Source organism: Trichoderma reesei, assembly GCF_000167675.1.
Source record: "Trichoderma reesei QM6a unplaced genomic scaffold TRIREscaffold_8, whole genome shotgun sequence".
NCBI lineage: Eukaryota > Fungi > Ascomycota > Sordariomycetes > Hypocreales > Hypocreaceae > Trichoderma > Trichoderma reesei.
The window spans coordinates 520,630-534,432 of NW_006711155.1; the positions used below are offsets into that span (position 1 = coordinate 520,630).

The following is a 13,803-nucleotide window of genomic DNA, read 5'->3' on the forward strand; positions in this document are numbered from 1 at the left end:
CTAACCATTGACGCAGGGTGCGTGTCTCGCGGACGAGGTCTGGGCCGTCTCTGAGCGACACGACTCGCTTTGGCTCCCGGTCTCTCTCCTCTCTCTGCTAATGCCTCCATATCTGAATGGAAACTCTCCCCTAACCCTCTGGGCACACAATGCTCAGCTTATGACGGCGTTTGGAGTATCGAGCGTGTCCTTTTTTTTTTCTCTCCCTCGCGTACAAGCGAAATCTGTCCGTATAGCTTAGAATTTGATGACGACGGACTCTGTTTCTTTCAGGATACACCTAGCCCTGGGTTTTCGGGCATCAGATCAGACCATTCCAAATGACACTTTCCCCTCTTGCTTGCATATGTCCTCTGTTCTCATGGCAATGCCCTCATTGGCCTCGCTTGCCTGCTGCAGTGCTGCCTTGTCGGTACACACGGCAACGCGTCGCAGCCTGACATTGGACAAACTTGCTCGGCCACGTCGTGTGGTTTCCCTCCGAGACAAGTAGGCTTGGCGAAGGTGACCACGTAGACTGCTTCACGACCGGAAGCCTGCAGCTTGCGTACCCATATGCATGCCGAGTTACCTCAATGTGGTCTGTCGGAAGTTGGGTATCTGTCACATTGGCAGACGTCCCTCGTGTTGTCGCATGTGAAAAAAAAAAAAAAAAAAAACGCCAGCTCATTCCAACTCATGCCCAAGGGGCAAGACTTTGCTGTGTAGCCATTCTCTTGGCACCTCGCAAGATGCAGCAGCCACATGTCCTCTCGTGTGCCCAGAAACGCCTCTTATCTCACGTCGCTGCGAGCTTGTTCCTACTACTAGTAGTATGAAGAACCGTAAACAGGCCAAGGCATCAGAAACACTTGCAGTGTTGCCAAGTAATTTCTCCCTTGGGTTCAAGTCAGGAGACCCGTAGCAAATCTGCGCGCTATCCACGCACTGCCATGCTCTTCGTACTCCTGCTTCGTGACAACCACCTTTTCGATGTTCGCATGGTTCGCCATGTTGGCCGCGCCGTACCACGTATTCGTAATGGGATCCGCAGGCCGCGCGACGCGCACGATGCAGTCGTCGGGCACGAGCTGCACGAGCTCCCTCTGCAGCCGCTGGATGAAGCCGTCGAACAGGGAGGTGCCGCCGACGACGACAATGTTGGCGAGGAGGCCCGGCCAGAGGCCGACAGGCAGCTCGTGCAGCGACTGCTGGATGGCGTCTGCGAGGCCGGGCTGGCGCATGCCGACGTCTGAGGGGCGGAAGATGAGTTCCGGGACGGCGAAGCGCTCGTTGCGCAGCGTCAGGACGTCTTCTTCCGCGCCCACGCCGCCGCCGCCGCCGCCGCCGCCCGCTGCTGCTGCTGCTGCAGCGAGCTTCTTCGCCTTGGTGTGCCGCGCGGGATCGTAGTCGCGCAGGATGCCCTTGTGCCGCGTGTGGAAGTCGGGCAGCACGTAGTCCTTGACGATGCCGCCCGCTCCCGAGAGGTAGTCGTCGCGCCTTTTGTTGTTGCTGTCGTCGCCGCCCCTGGTGCCCTTCCACGTGCGCTCGAGGTCGGCCTTGAAGTCGGCCGAGACGTAGCACGCGGCCTCCTTCATCTCGTTGACAATGTACAGGTCGTTGCGCATGTCGAAGTGGCGCAGGGAGATGAGGCGCGCCATGTAGTTTGTGAGGAACTTGCCGCCGATGTCGATGCGGCGTATGGCCGAGTGTAGGGGGCGGCCGCCGAGGAGGGGCGTGACGGTGGTGTGGGAGAAGCCGGCGTCGACGACGAGCATGATTTCCGCGGGGACGTTTGCGGCGGTGGGAGCGTCTTTGGGGGTGCGGAAGAGGCTTTGCAGGTCGTGGTAGGCGTTGAATGTCGGGCCTGGGCAGGGTCCTTGGTCAGTATATATACATGTAGGGACTGTGTTTCGGTGTTGTTGGCTCTTCGGTTCCGACATACCGATTCCTCTGTAGTAGCTCGAGAAGCCGTACTCCTCAAAGACAATCTGGTCGCAGTTGGTCTGCAGGACGGGCAGCGCGTTGGGCTGCTCCGTGAGGATCAGCCGCGTGTCGCCGGGGTCGCACTTCAGCGGTCCTGCTTTGCCGCCATCGCCAAACAGCTCCTGGTCCCAAATCTCCTTCTGCGCCTCCCAGTTGACGAGGTAGCCCTTCTCGACGGGCCGCCGGAACTGGATCTCGCTCAGGTCGCGGCAGCGCTCGAGCTCGGAGGCGACGTAGATCTTCTTGGAGCGGTCGCGCGCGAGGCAGTTGGGGATCACGCGCGGCTCGGGGACGGCGCCGTCGCGGACGAGGCCGGCCTTGAGCGTCCAGGCGCCGTTGTCGAGGACGAGCGTCGTTTGCGGGCGGGAGGGGGCTGCTGCGGCCTTTTGTTTGCGACCGCCGGCCATGAGAGGAGGAGGAGGAGGAGAAGAGAAGAAGATAGGAGGAGAAGAAGGAGGAGGAGAGAGGAGGTGGACGTTTGCGAACAGGTCGGGGCCGGAGATCGGAGGGCGCTGGTTGTGGGTTGGAGGTGCGAAAAGCGGCGGCCGGGGAAGTGGAGGACCTCGGATCAAGATGGGCGAGCTGCCGGAGCTGCAGAGGAGCCTACCCTGGAGCCGCGTTGTGTGTGGCCAGGTGCCATGTTTTTTTCCACGGTGTTCAAGAAATGGCATGATTTACGGGAATTTTCTTAATTGATGCTACATATACTATTCAACACTCATTTTAACGAATGACTATACATCAGCAAAGTAACACAGGAAATTACGTGCTGAAGGTCAACGCTGAAAGAATATATATATACCTAGGCATTGATTCCCAGAACCCCCCTTTGCTCCAGATCACAACGAAGCAACTACACCAAAAGGTCGAGTCCCATCTCCCTCCCACAGCTCTCTAAACAACTTCGCAAAAGTCTCCGAAAAAGATTCCATCTCTCCATCAGTAACTATGTTGCTGTCATAGCGAACATCCACATTCAACTGGCCCCGAACAACTGTGCACCGGAATATCATGGGCAGTCCCTCCGTCTCCTCCAGCTTCAGCTCCTCCTTTCCACGCCCAAACAAGCCATGGCCATCCCCGTTGACCAGAAAGGCCTCGTTCTCTATCATTAGCACATTACGCAGCTCCAAGGGAGGTGCAAGAGGCAGAAGGCGCGGCAAGGGGAAGCTTTCGAATCGCATCCTATCCACGAGCGACCTTTGCGCCTCGAGAACAACTTCGCGGCACGGTTTTTCGCGGGGCAGCTCCAACCTGGTTGGAATGGTGACGAGAGTCGGCCCTGCTACGCGATCTATGCCTTGTAGGCTTGCGTTTCGTCCGCCGAGGGATTCCAGGAAGAGGACGGAGCTGGGATGGTCTGCGGAATAGTGTGAAAGTGAGGCGGCATAGGCGACGCGGATCACATTTGCCATGATGGCGGGCTGGAGATCTTCAGAGTCACGAAGCTGTGCTTGTCGGGAGGCAACTTCTATCGTCTTCAACAGTCTGCTCATGTGCGGTGATGGCATCTCCTGGGGAGGCAGCAAGACGGGAAACCTGGTCCATGACGCTTGGTGAAGATATCTCTCCCAAAACGCCTCTCCGTCCTCTAGTTCCTTGTCGTCGGGTCCTTTTAGGTAGCGGTTGAATGGAGTAAAGGGGGCTGGTTGGAGGCCGTGGTAGAAGTCCTGGATGGTTTGAAGCAGCATGGGCAGAGAGTAGCCGTCATAGATGGCATGATGAATCGTCCAGACAAATACTGGGGCGGAACTGTCATGGTGAAGAATAGCATAGCGACTCAACGGCGCACCGAGGCCCATGGGAGTCTTGAGATCCTGGCTCAGGTACGCTTCCAATGTGTCACTGGAATCGACCACCTCGATGGGATGGAACCTGACAATGGCCTGAAATAGCTTCTTGTCTCTGGTGGCGAAAACTCGCGCTCGAAGGAGGTCAACCGCTTGCACGACAGAGCTGAGGGCCGCGCGGAATCTGACGAGGTCCACGTCGTCGGGGAGTTGAAAGTGATAGTGGTCTATCCACGCGTCTGGCTTCACCAAAGTCTTGCCGTACCACCGCATTTGACTGATTGTCATGGGAAGAACGTCCTCGATCTCCTCGACGGGCAGTCTGCATATGGCGGCTGCTGTTGCGCGGAGTTCCTGCGCACGATCCCCCAGCAATCCAAACGGCTGGATGTCGTCGTCATGCTTGGCAGCGGCTGAGTTGATTGCCATCCGGGCTTGCTCGCTCAGCACTGGATTTGACAGGACGGTGGCTGATGTGAGCGAGATGCCGCGGCTGCGAGCCGCTGCAATCAGTTTGATGCTGGTGACCGAGTCGCCGCCGAGCTGAATGAAGTTGTCATCGGGCCTGATGCTTTCCGGCGTCATGTTGAGGGCAAATGCCCATAGCTCTCGCAGAGTTGACTCGTCAGCAGTCAAAGCCCGGGATTCGCCGCTGGATCGATCCAGCCTTCTGAGTCGTTGCATCTCCTTGGAGCTTAGGGCTGTTATAAGCTGTCGCAAGACGTTGCGGTCTGTCTTGTGGGAGCTGGTCAGGGGGATGAATGATACCGGCACATAGAGGGTTGGGATCATTGGCTTTGGGAGCACTTTCTCCAGCTTTGAGATAATCTCGAGAGATCTCTCCAACGTGGCTTCGGCTAGGTCCCAGAGGATTTCTGAACGCTCGCCGTCTGACACTTTTACCGAGTCACTGAGGAAGGCCACAATAGCACCTCCGTTCTGAAAGTGCGGACCCTCAGCAGCTTTATCAACGCAGCACTTGGATCCCGCAGGCAGAGTGTGGGAAAGCCGTGCTTCGATCTCAACGAGCTCAAAGCGTTGACCCTGCATCTTGATCTGGGTATCCTTGCGGCCAACAAAGACAATGTCGCCGTTGTCCGTCTGGCGAACCAAGTCGCCCGTCTTGAAGACGAGACGGGTGTCCGTGCCAATCGACATGTCCACAAAGGAGGCTGAGGTTTTTGCCTGGTCATTTAAGTAGCCCCTTGCGAGAGTGTTTCCTTCAATGACCAGCTCGCCGATCTCGCCCCTGGGAACCAACTCGTTGTGGTTGTCTTCCTTGACAATCCACAGGTTGCAGCCCGTCGGACGCCCAATCAGCCCGGATGGGACTGATTGAGTTCCGATATCGAGCTTCGCGCCTGCAGCTTGTATCGAAGCTTCAGTCGGACCATACGCAATGTAGACTTTGACGTGACGATTCCACAGCTGCACCAAGTCACTCGGGACAGCCTCGCCCCCCGTAACGAGCATCCTGACACCAGGCATTGCAGTGGGGTCCAACAGCTTGGCGTAAGAAGGCGTCAACATGAGTGTGTTGACGCCAGTCTCATTGACGAACTCCTGGATCCTGCCGTAACGATCTTCCTCCGCCGGCACGCAGACGCAGCCGCCGAAGACGAGGGTCGTGAATATCTCCATGACGGACATGTCGAAGGCGTACGAGGCGAATTGCAGGACGCGCGAGCTGGGGCTGAGCTCTTGGTCGGCGCCGTATGCGACGGCGCTGGTGAGCCAGGCTGCGTGTTCGATCATGACGCCCTTGGGGCGGCCGGTGCTGCCTGAGGTGAAGATTGTGTACATTAAGTTACTAGGAGATATGCCTGGTGCAGCGGTGAAGGTAGTGCTGGAGCCGGAAAACACGTCGTTGGATAGTTTGATGGCGGGAATGTCGATGAGGCCGTTGAAGCGTGCGGCTTGTTTGGTAGAGAGGAGCAGAATGGGGGCGTTCGTGTCCTCGATGTTCTCCAACAGTCTTTGTGTTGGGTGGGATACGTCCAGAGCAGTGAATGCGCATCCAGACTTGAGAATCGCAAGCATGGCAACGATGGTAATGGCAGACTGTGAAGCTTGTTAGTATTGCTTAGAATTTCTCTTTCTCATTGGCGTCGTTCGGGAAATAGGGGGTATCCAGCAATTGACGAATGTCTGACCTTTTCATGAATGATTGGTACGATAGAGCCTGGGCTTACACCTGAAGACGATATCTGTGTGGCCAGCCGCGAAGAGCTCTCGTCGAGTTCTTTGTAGGTGAGACTCATGGCTGGTGAGGCAACAGCCGTAGCTGCGGGCTGTTTGAGGACTTGATTTCCAATGACATCTTGAACCAATTTGTTTACCCGCGGTGGAGGTAGTGGTAGGTTTCTGGCTGTAGTTTGTAGGACGGGTGTTGCTGGATTGTCAAGATGAAGCTTAGAGGGTGCCAATGAGTGGCCTGGCGTTATGGGGTTGTCCATCTCGTGGTTGATCAATTATCTCGTAGTTGATCAGTCATTCCGTAGTTGATTGATTATTGATCCCCAATGCAATATCAATCCAAAGCCCTAGCCAGCGTCTCAGTGACTGTCAAGATCGAGTCTCAAATCGCTTATCAAGTCGTTGATGATAAGTCATCCAAGGCAGACACTTCCATCTCGATTATGAGGACTTGCAGCAAAGGAGATATGCACCAACAGAAGCACAGAAGCAGTACGTCACCGGTCCCGATCCTATAGGGCTAGATATGCTCCTCTACGATTCTCGGTCTGTTATTGATGGTTTGCGGGCGTTCCTTCGGACTAACGTTCCTGGATTGAAATCCCTGATGGAATCCTTCTGATCCAGCTGGCCTATAGTGGAGGGGATGGTTGGTATGAGGATATAAAAAATGCAGCTATTCTGGCTTGATGTAGGATCGACACTTGTTAGGTAGTGAATGGAAGCCTAGAGGAACTTTCGGTCTGTTCCTTTGGCTTATAGTCCCCCTTTGACTTATAGCCTGCGTCAGCAATGCGGCTTGATGGCGACTTATTTCCAGAGCAGCATAGAGGTAATCAGGTGATTATTGAGTGCTTATATGAGGAATGCATGAATATGAAAACTGACGACTCGTCTCTGACTTGACGTATATCTGATTACCAAGCCATGTTGCATGCATTCAATATGGTGGTTAAGCATGAACTCCCATAGCAAATCATCATGCATTCTACATTCTTATCAGGCTAATTGCACATAAGCACAAACAATAAAAAGATCAACATTCAATAACAAGCCAGGAGAAATAGACTGCAGAGTCGCATTTCATAATCATGTGAAAAAAGACTCGGCTTGCCCAGCCCGTGACCGGCCAACTCCTCGGGTACGAAGCCGAAGCCTTTACCCGCACTCGGAGTGCTGAGCCGCAGAAACTCTTTGCTAGTGCTGGATCAGGAAGGATCAAGTCACCGGTATGTCTGTCTGATGGTGTGAGACTGGACGGCAATCGGCTGTGTGAGATGGGTAGGGCTGGACGGCGATAGGCTAGGCCTTGCTGCGGCCGGATCATGGGCCTTGAATTGGGGTAAGGTGTACGAAATCCGATCCTACCGATCCCACTGCTGTCAGCTCCTAGATCCCACGGCCTTTACTGCGGGGAACCAAAGTAGCAAAGTGAATCCTGTGAGACGTGGGATATAGAAGGCATGGTGGGCTACAGTCCTGATTGGCGAGGGTGTTTCGGAGGCATTGACATGTGAACTCAGCTGCTGGTCCATGCCTCTGCTCCTTTCCAGGACTCGAGCCCAGAAAGTACTTGATGGCAGCATATGTGTGCTTCTAAACTAGTTACGATTCAGGATTTGAGGGCCAAAAAACAATGGTTTGATTCTCTTTTGTCAGCGTCATAAGACCTATACATAGAGTCTCAAGGGGAGGGGGGCAGCTTCAGTGAGGATGGTGATCCTTCATGGGAGTGATTCTGTCATGAACCATTCAGATCTGCCTCGTAGCTCCGAGCATGTCCGATAACAGGGTGCCATGAATGGATTGCCATCTATGCGCGTAAGAGCAGTTGCATGAGGTTGAGAGGAATGAGGTCATTCAGCGGGAAAGCTGTAGTAGAAGTATGATATACAATAAATATCCCCTGATCTTGGCAGAGATCTGAATCCAAGACCAAAACAAAAGACTCTACACTCATTGAACATCATAATGGCTACTGTCCAAGCTCTTCTCCCCTGGCTGGCCGTTGTCAGTCTTGTTGGCGGCATCTACTACGTATGGTATCGCGTATTCTCCTATCAAGGAATCCCAAAGAGCCTGGCTTTCGCCAACTCGGATGGCTCCTTTTTCTCCCGCGGCCGGGCCTCTCTAGGCTCTGTCTTTGAAGTCAACTCTCTTCTATGGGCTGGCCACCGAGACGTAGGAGAGACCCCATTGTTTTTTTCTAACCCGTATCCTCCGCACGAGCAAAGACTGACATGATGATCAACAGCACTCCAAGAAGGGACGCCCTTATATCCTCCCTGACATCTTCACGGGCCACCAAGTCATCCTACCCCCAGAGAACCTCCAATGGTTGATGAAGCAGCCAGCAACCGTCCTCAGCCAAAGAGAAAGCAACAACGAGTTCCTCGCTGCCAAGCACACATTTCTCAATTGCGTTGCCGCCGACGACAACGAATGGGTCTTTGTAGTCAACCTCATCAAAGACATAACCAAAGAGCTCAACAACAAGACCAACGATGTCATTGAAGAGATTCAAGCTGCCCTGGATGACCTCTGGGGCAACGACACCACCAACTGGAAGCAAGTTGAGCTCCTGGATGTCTGCCTGGAGCTCATGAGTCGTATCGTCAGCCGCATGTATGTCGGACTCCCGCTTTGTCGAGACCAGACATATCTTTCCAGTTCAACGCACTTTGCAAAGTTCATTCTTGTGGAGGCGCTTCTGGCACAGCTGACGCCGAAGCCGCTTCGGCCGCTGCTGGGTCCTCTTTTGGCGCAGTATGACTGGATGCAGTTCAAGCGCATGGACAAATGCGTGAATCCCATCATCAGGGAGCGCGCAAGGCGGTTCGGTAGGATGGAAGATGGCGAGAACAAGGATCCTGATCAGCCTAGTGATCTCCTGTCTCGCCTGATGCAAGAAGCGTACCGTCGCAACGACGACCCCTGCAGGTCGCAGAGTCACAGCAGCAAGCTCTTGGCCATTCTCAACTGGGCGGCCATCCAGGTCCAGGGCATCACGCTTGAGAATGCTCTGATTGATATCGCCCATGCCCCTCAGAGCGTCGAGATCCAGGACAAGCTGCGAGAGGAAGCACTCGCTGCTGACGCCGCCGACCCTGCTGTGCGCTGGACTCGCGCAGAGGTTGCAAAGCTGCCGAGGATGGACAGCGTCATGACGGAGAGCCTTCGCCTCTGGGGCTTCGCGCACGGCATCATCAAGGTCGTCGTTGCTAAAGAGGGCGTTGATCTACCCACGGGAGAGCACATTCCGTACGGGGCAAAGATTGGAATCGGCAGCTACGGCTTGCATCACGATGCGGAGGTTTATCCAGGAGAGTCACCTTTTACGTTTGATCCGTTCCGGTTCTTGGATGACAAGGCCGAGGCGCAGACGACGGGGCTGAAGTTTGCGGCTACGAGTGACACGTATCTCGCCTTTAGTCACGGCAGATATGCCTGGTGAGTGGGATTTTTTCTGAGGTCGTTTGATGAATGGATGGATGAGGATAATTTTGCTGATTTAGACAGTGCTGGGCGGTTTTTTGCGAATCATCTGCTCAAGCTGTTGTTGTCGCAGATTGTGATGCGGTACGACATTAAGCATGACACGGAGCCTCGGCCTCAGAACCCTGTGAGTTACACGCATCTTGCTTTCTACGATTTCGGCTTGAGTGTAAGTTGACAAGGATGTGGTATAGTGGTTCAGCTACGTCTCGCCGCCACCAATTGGCTACAAGCTGTCTGTAAGGAGGAGGAAGCAGTAAAGGAGAAGGGAGTTATAGTTGAGGGCTTCAACTAGTCTACTGATTTCTTTTTCGAATTTGCATCAAGATAGAGTAAACGGACTATATGAGCATCTATGAAGCATATGCTTCTTCAAGTCAAAGAAGGGATGTGAGATGAAAGAAGAATTTACTCTTACACCATAAGCATTGGATATGAAATCCGTTATAGCTGCATGCATCATCAGCGTACTCTTGATAGCTAGATGGGGAACTTTGAACTTTGTAGGCATCAGCTACGTTGATTTTGATTCTGCACCTCGCTCAAAGAGAATACGCTACCTCAGTGCCACAGAAGGATGGATGAAGTGACATAAGAAAAACCATGTTGAGATAGCCCCCATAAAGAGCACACCTCCTCGCCTTTCAGCCTCACGCTCCCCTCCAGAAGGATCACAACCTGGTTTCAAGCATCCTACGACCAAAGCACTAGAAACGCATGCAACCCTGTGGCGCGAAGAAAGTTGTCATCGAGCCAATACCATCCCCCGTCTACGTCGCCGAACACGTATTTAAGCGGTCCATCGCTCTCTGCTGCCTGAAGGATCCAAACGGGCCGTCGCTCCTCGTACAACACCCTCTCAGGCAAGCACACAACGACAACGCCCTCTGCTCGGCTGAAAGAGAAAAAATCATGGGTGGTGTACCATCCGTTCCTACAGACCCAGACAAGTCTCTGCAAGTCATTGGCGCCGGCTTCGCTCGTACCGGAACAGTTTCCATGGCCCTGGCCCTCGAAAAGATCCTCGACGGTCCAGTCTGTCATGGAGGCACACAACTTCTCGGCCGCGAAGATGGTAAAGACTCCCTTTCTCTATCCTCTTATTTTATCTAAGCCAGACTCTATCTTACATGTATGAAAAAAAAAAAAAAAAAAAGACTACGTGCAGAAATGGCTCGCCGTCTACGCCGCCAAGAACGACAGGTCAAAGCGCCTCGCCGCCCTTCGTGAGGTAACGCGAGGCTTCCTCGCCATCACAGATACCCCAGGCACGCACTTCATCGAGGAGCTGTGCGAGATCTATCCCGATGCCATAGTCATTGGGTGGAAGCGCGATCCGGAGAAGTGGTGGAAGAGCATGGAGCAGATGATCAAGCATGCGATGCCGGGGTGGCTGCGGTGGTATTTGATTATCATGCCCGGGTGGCGGTGGTTCCCTGTTATCATGAGGGAGATGAGTAAGAGGTGAGTGAGGGTGAAGTGTTTGCCTTATGGTGATTTGTTGGCTAACGTTGGATATACTATAGAGGGAGAGAGATGTTGATGGAGGATGGATATGATAAAGGACCAGGGCCTGGTAAGTCTCTCTCATCAACACACTCTGTGAGACATCGAAGAAGAAGAGTTGGCTCAAATGAGAAATTTAGGCATCCTCGAGCATTACTACAGCAAAGTAGAACAAGCCGTCCCGGAGAACCGCATGCACTGGGTCGAACTCAGCGATGGATGGGAGCCCTTGTGCAAGATCCTGGACAAACCTGTTCCGGACTGTCCGTTTCCGAGGGCGAATGATTCCAAGGCAGTGGAGGAGACTGCTCGGCATGTTTTCAAGAAGACGGCAATGGCTTGGCTGGGAATCTTGGGAGTATTAGTAGCTGCTTGTACGCTATTGTGGTATATATACTGACGTGTATATCGACATGGGTAAAGGGGGTTGATATCATGCTCTGTCCGAAAACCTTGAGATATATACCCCGAATCGTCGTTAAAGCTAACGATTTAATGCACATATATCCACGTAATGCTTATCCAAGCCGCCTTACACACACTGGCATCCCATCCTTGGGATGCTGAACCGTCTGACCACACCCGTACAGCCTCTCCCCCCCAACCATCTCCCTCTTCACCATCCCTCCCCGCTTCTCATCCCACTCGTCCCACGCCTCGCGAACGTCAAAGTCCCTACACACCAGCGCAGCCACCAGCTTAATCTCCACCATGGCAAGTTCCTGTCCAATGCAGTTCCTCGGACCCATGGAAAAGGGCCTCCAGGCGTCCTTATTGGGATGCAAGGGATCGCCCAGAGGGGCCATCCAGCGCTCTGGGAGAAACTTGTTTGCGCGCGGCCAGACGGACTCGTCGAGTTGAATGACGGAGGGGACGTCGTGGATGGCGGTGCCTTCTGTCGGATACCGCGTGCTCGAGCCGGGGAGGGTGAGGAAGAAGTCCCTTTCGCCTTGGCGGACGGTGGATGCGAGGGGGTAGAAGCGCAGCGTTTCTTTGACGACGCCGTTGGTGTATGCCAGGTTGTTGAGAAGCTGAGGCGACTCTCGTAGCAGGCTGGCAGCTTGGCTGGGATCTGTTCCCAGGACGTCGTCAAGCTCTGCGCGAAGCTTGGATAGACAGCCTGGATTATCCTGCAGCAACTTGAACATCCAGCAGATCGTCGAAGATGTGGTATCATGCCCAGCAAACAAGAACAACTTCAAGTTTGCCAGAATGGCCTCGATATCTCGCTTGTCAGGCGCTGCACCGCCCGTTTCCGCGAGAGTGCGGCTCAGAGCAATGTTTAGGATTGTCTTTTTGTTGTTCTCGGTGTTTGTATCTGCGAGACGGTCAGGAGGTTTGTTGATGGCGTGTTGGACATGGCCTATGAGGGCTTTGCGGAGGGCTCCGTTGTTGCGCGCTCGGGTGAGAGAGTCCCAGGGCCAGCGCTTGATGCCGAGGATGTGGTTGAGGCCGAGGACTTTGCTCATGAGGCGGATTTGGCTGATGAGGGCTTGTTTTAGGGGGCTGCCCTGGGGGTTTGTCTGTTCGTGGAGGCGTTCATCCCTATACGCTGTCTTAGTACATGATGTCCAGCACGAGTTATTGTTGAGAGGGATTCAAGTACATGGTTGCTCGGAGAATCACGTCAAAGGTGAGATTTGTTGTGCGTTCCTCCAGCTGGAACACATCTCCCCACTGCCCTTGCGGCCCAGCCATGCCCGCCAACAACTCCCTAAACACAACAATCTCATCAATGAGCTCAGGGATAAGCATTGTGATGTTCCGTGGGCTGAAGCTCGGGTTGAACCGCGACCGCCAAACCTTGGACTGCTTCCCGTCAGCAGAAGTCATGTCGAGGTTGTCCGTCAAGGGCTCTAGAAAGGTGCGTGTGATGCGATGCTTGGGCAGACTTCTGATCTGGGTGAATTGCGCCGAGAGACTGCCGTCAAAGACCATCATCATGAGATCTGGGAATACGGGCCAGATGTCGAGATAGAGGACTGGTGGAGGATGATGATGATGAAGGTCTGGGATCCAGGTCGGACAGTTGTCGACGAGCCATTTCATGATGATGCCGAAGTGGACGTCTTCGGGGTGGTGTTTGCGGAACTGGAGGAGGATGGGGATATGGCCGAAGAGGAGGGAATGAGGGAGGGTGGGCTTTAGAATGGTTAGTAGTTTGTTGTGAGAGTCTTTGGTTGGGTGTGAGATCTGTGTACAATGCCTTGGGCTTGGAGTTGTCGGACATGTCTCCTGACTTTGTAGCCGCTGTAGAGAAACCTGATGATGGTGATGGCTGCTATGATGATGAGACCGCGTATAAGCGTCTGCAGCTGCCGGGTCACGAAGATGTCCATAGCTGCTTTGCCCAAGAGGTTCACTTCGCTTTGTCCTTGTAAGTGGTAAAGTCTCGAACGCCGCACTCTGTCAATCGGCTTGAGAGACATATCCGTGAGGATTTCAATAACTGCCAGGGCCTGAGCTGAGCTGAGCCCTCACAAGCACATCTTGCGTGAGCAGACCGAGGGTCCGCATGATGATGCTTTGGAGCTGCGTCTCCCATCATGCCCCAAGTATGTATAGCCGGAGGATCGGAGGATTGGAGGATGGCCATCCTTGTACTGCAGCTTACACAGGCAGGCTACCTAAGCAGCTGCAATCCTACGTTATGCTACTCGACCATGCATGTGAGACGGTAGCAGCGGTGGTACGAGGGCATCAGTAGTGAAATGGACGCGATACAAGCATATATTCCGCCAGAGTGAAGCGAATATTGACGAGAGTCTCGACTTATCCGTAGCTTTTTGATGCAATGATCAATGATGCCCATGCTTATGCTGGTCCATGGGCGCTTGTTGGTGTATCACAT

General features: G+C 53.9%; 5 protein-coding genes across 5 annotated transcripts; 2 read left to right on the forward strand and 3 right to left on the reverse strand.

Moving 5' to 3' along the window:
• Positions 1–884: 884 nt before the first annotated feature.
• On the reverse strand, positions 885–2,372 carry TRIREDRAFT_77541 (actin-like protein; the record flags this gene model as incomplete). The annotated part of the gene is made up of 2 exons (XM_006965050.1): positions 885–1,846; positions 1,925–2,372. 2 exons carry the CDS (start codon positions 2,370–2,372, stop codon positions 885–887), a joined length of 1,410 nt encoding a protein of 469 aa, XP_006965112.1.
• Positions 2,373–3,491: 1,119 nt separating this feature from the next.
• TRIREDRAFT_60751 (non-ribosomal peptide synthetase) lies at positions 3,492–6,211 on the reverse strand (the record flags this gene model as incomplete). The annotated part of the gene is made up of 2 exons (XM_006965051.1): positions 3,492–5,816; positions 5,909–6,211. Coding segments are annotated over 2 exons (2,628 nt in total), but the record flags the coding sequence as incomplete, so codon positions are not given.
• Positions 6,212–7,922: 1,711 nt separating this feature from the next.
• On the forward strand, positions 7,923–10,031 carry TRIREDRAFT_73344 (uncharacterized protein; the record flags this gene model as incomplete). The annotated part of the gene is made up of 5 exons (XM_006964896.2): positions 7,923–8,132; positions 8,206–9,401; positions 9,471–9,573; positions 9,641–9,685; positions 9,954–10,031. The coding sequence occupies 5 exons, from the start codon at positions 7,923–7,925 to the stop codon at positions 10,029–10,031; spliced, it is 1,632 nt and encodes a 543-aa protein (XP_006964958.1).
• Positions 10,032–10,358: 327 nt separating this feature from the next.
• On the forward strand, positions 10,359–11,352 carry TRIREDRAFT_60638 (uncharacterized protein; the record flags this gene model as incomplete). The annotated part of the gene is made up of 3 exons (XM_006964897.1): positions 10,359–10,521; positions 10,604–10,903; positions 11,063–11,352. 3 exons carry the CDS (start codon positions 10,359–10,361, stop codon positions 11,350–11,352), a joined length of 753 nt encoding a protein of 250 aa, XP_006964959.1.
• A 175-nt stretch (positions 11,353–11,527) lies between these two features.
• On the reverse strand, positions 11,528–12,941 carry TRIREDRAFT_38749 (uncharacterized protein; the record flags this gene model as incomplete). The annotated part of the gene is made up of 2 exons (XM_006964802.1): positions 11,528–12,416; positions 12,559–12,941. Coding segments are annotated over 2 exons (1,272 nt in total), but the record flags the coding sequence as incomplete, so codon positions are not given.
• Positions 12,942–13,803: the final 862 nt, after the last annotated feature.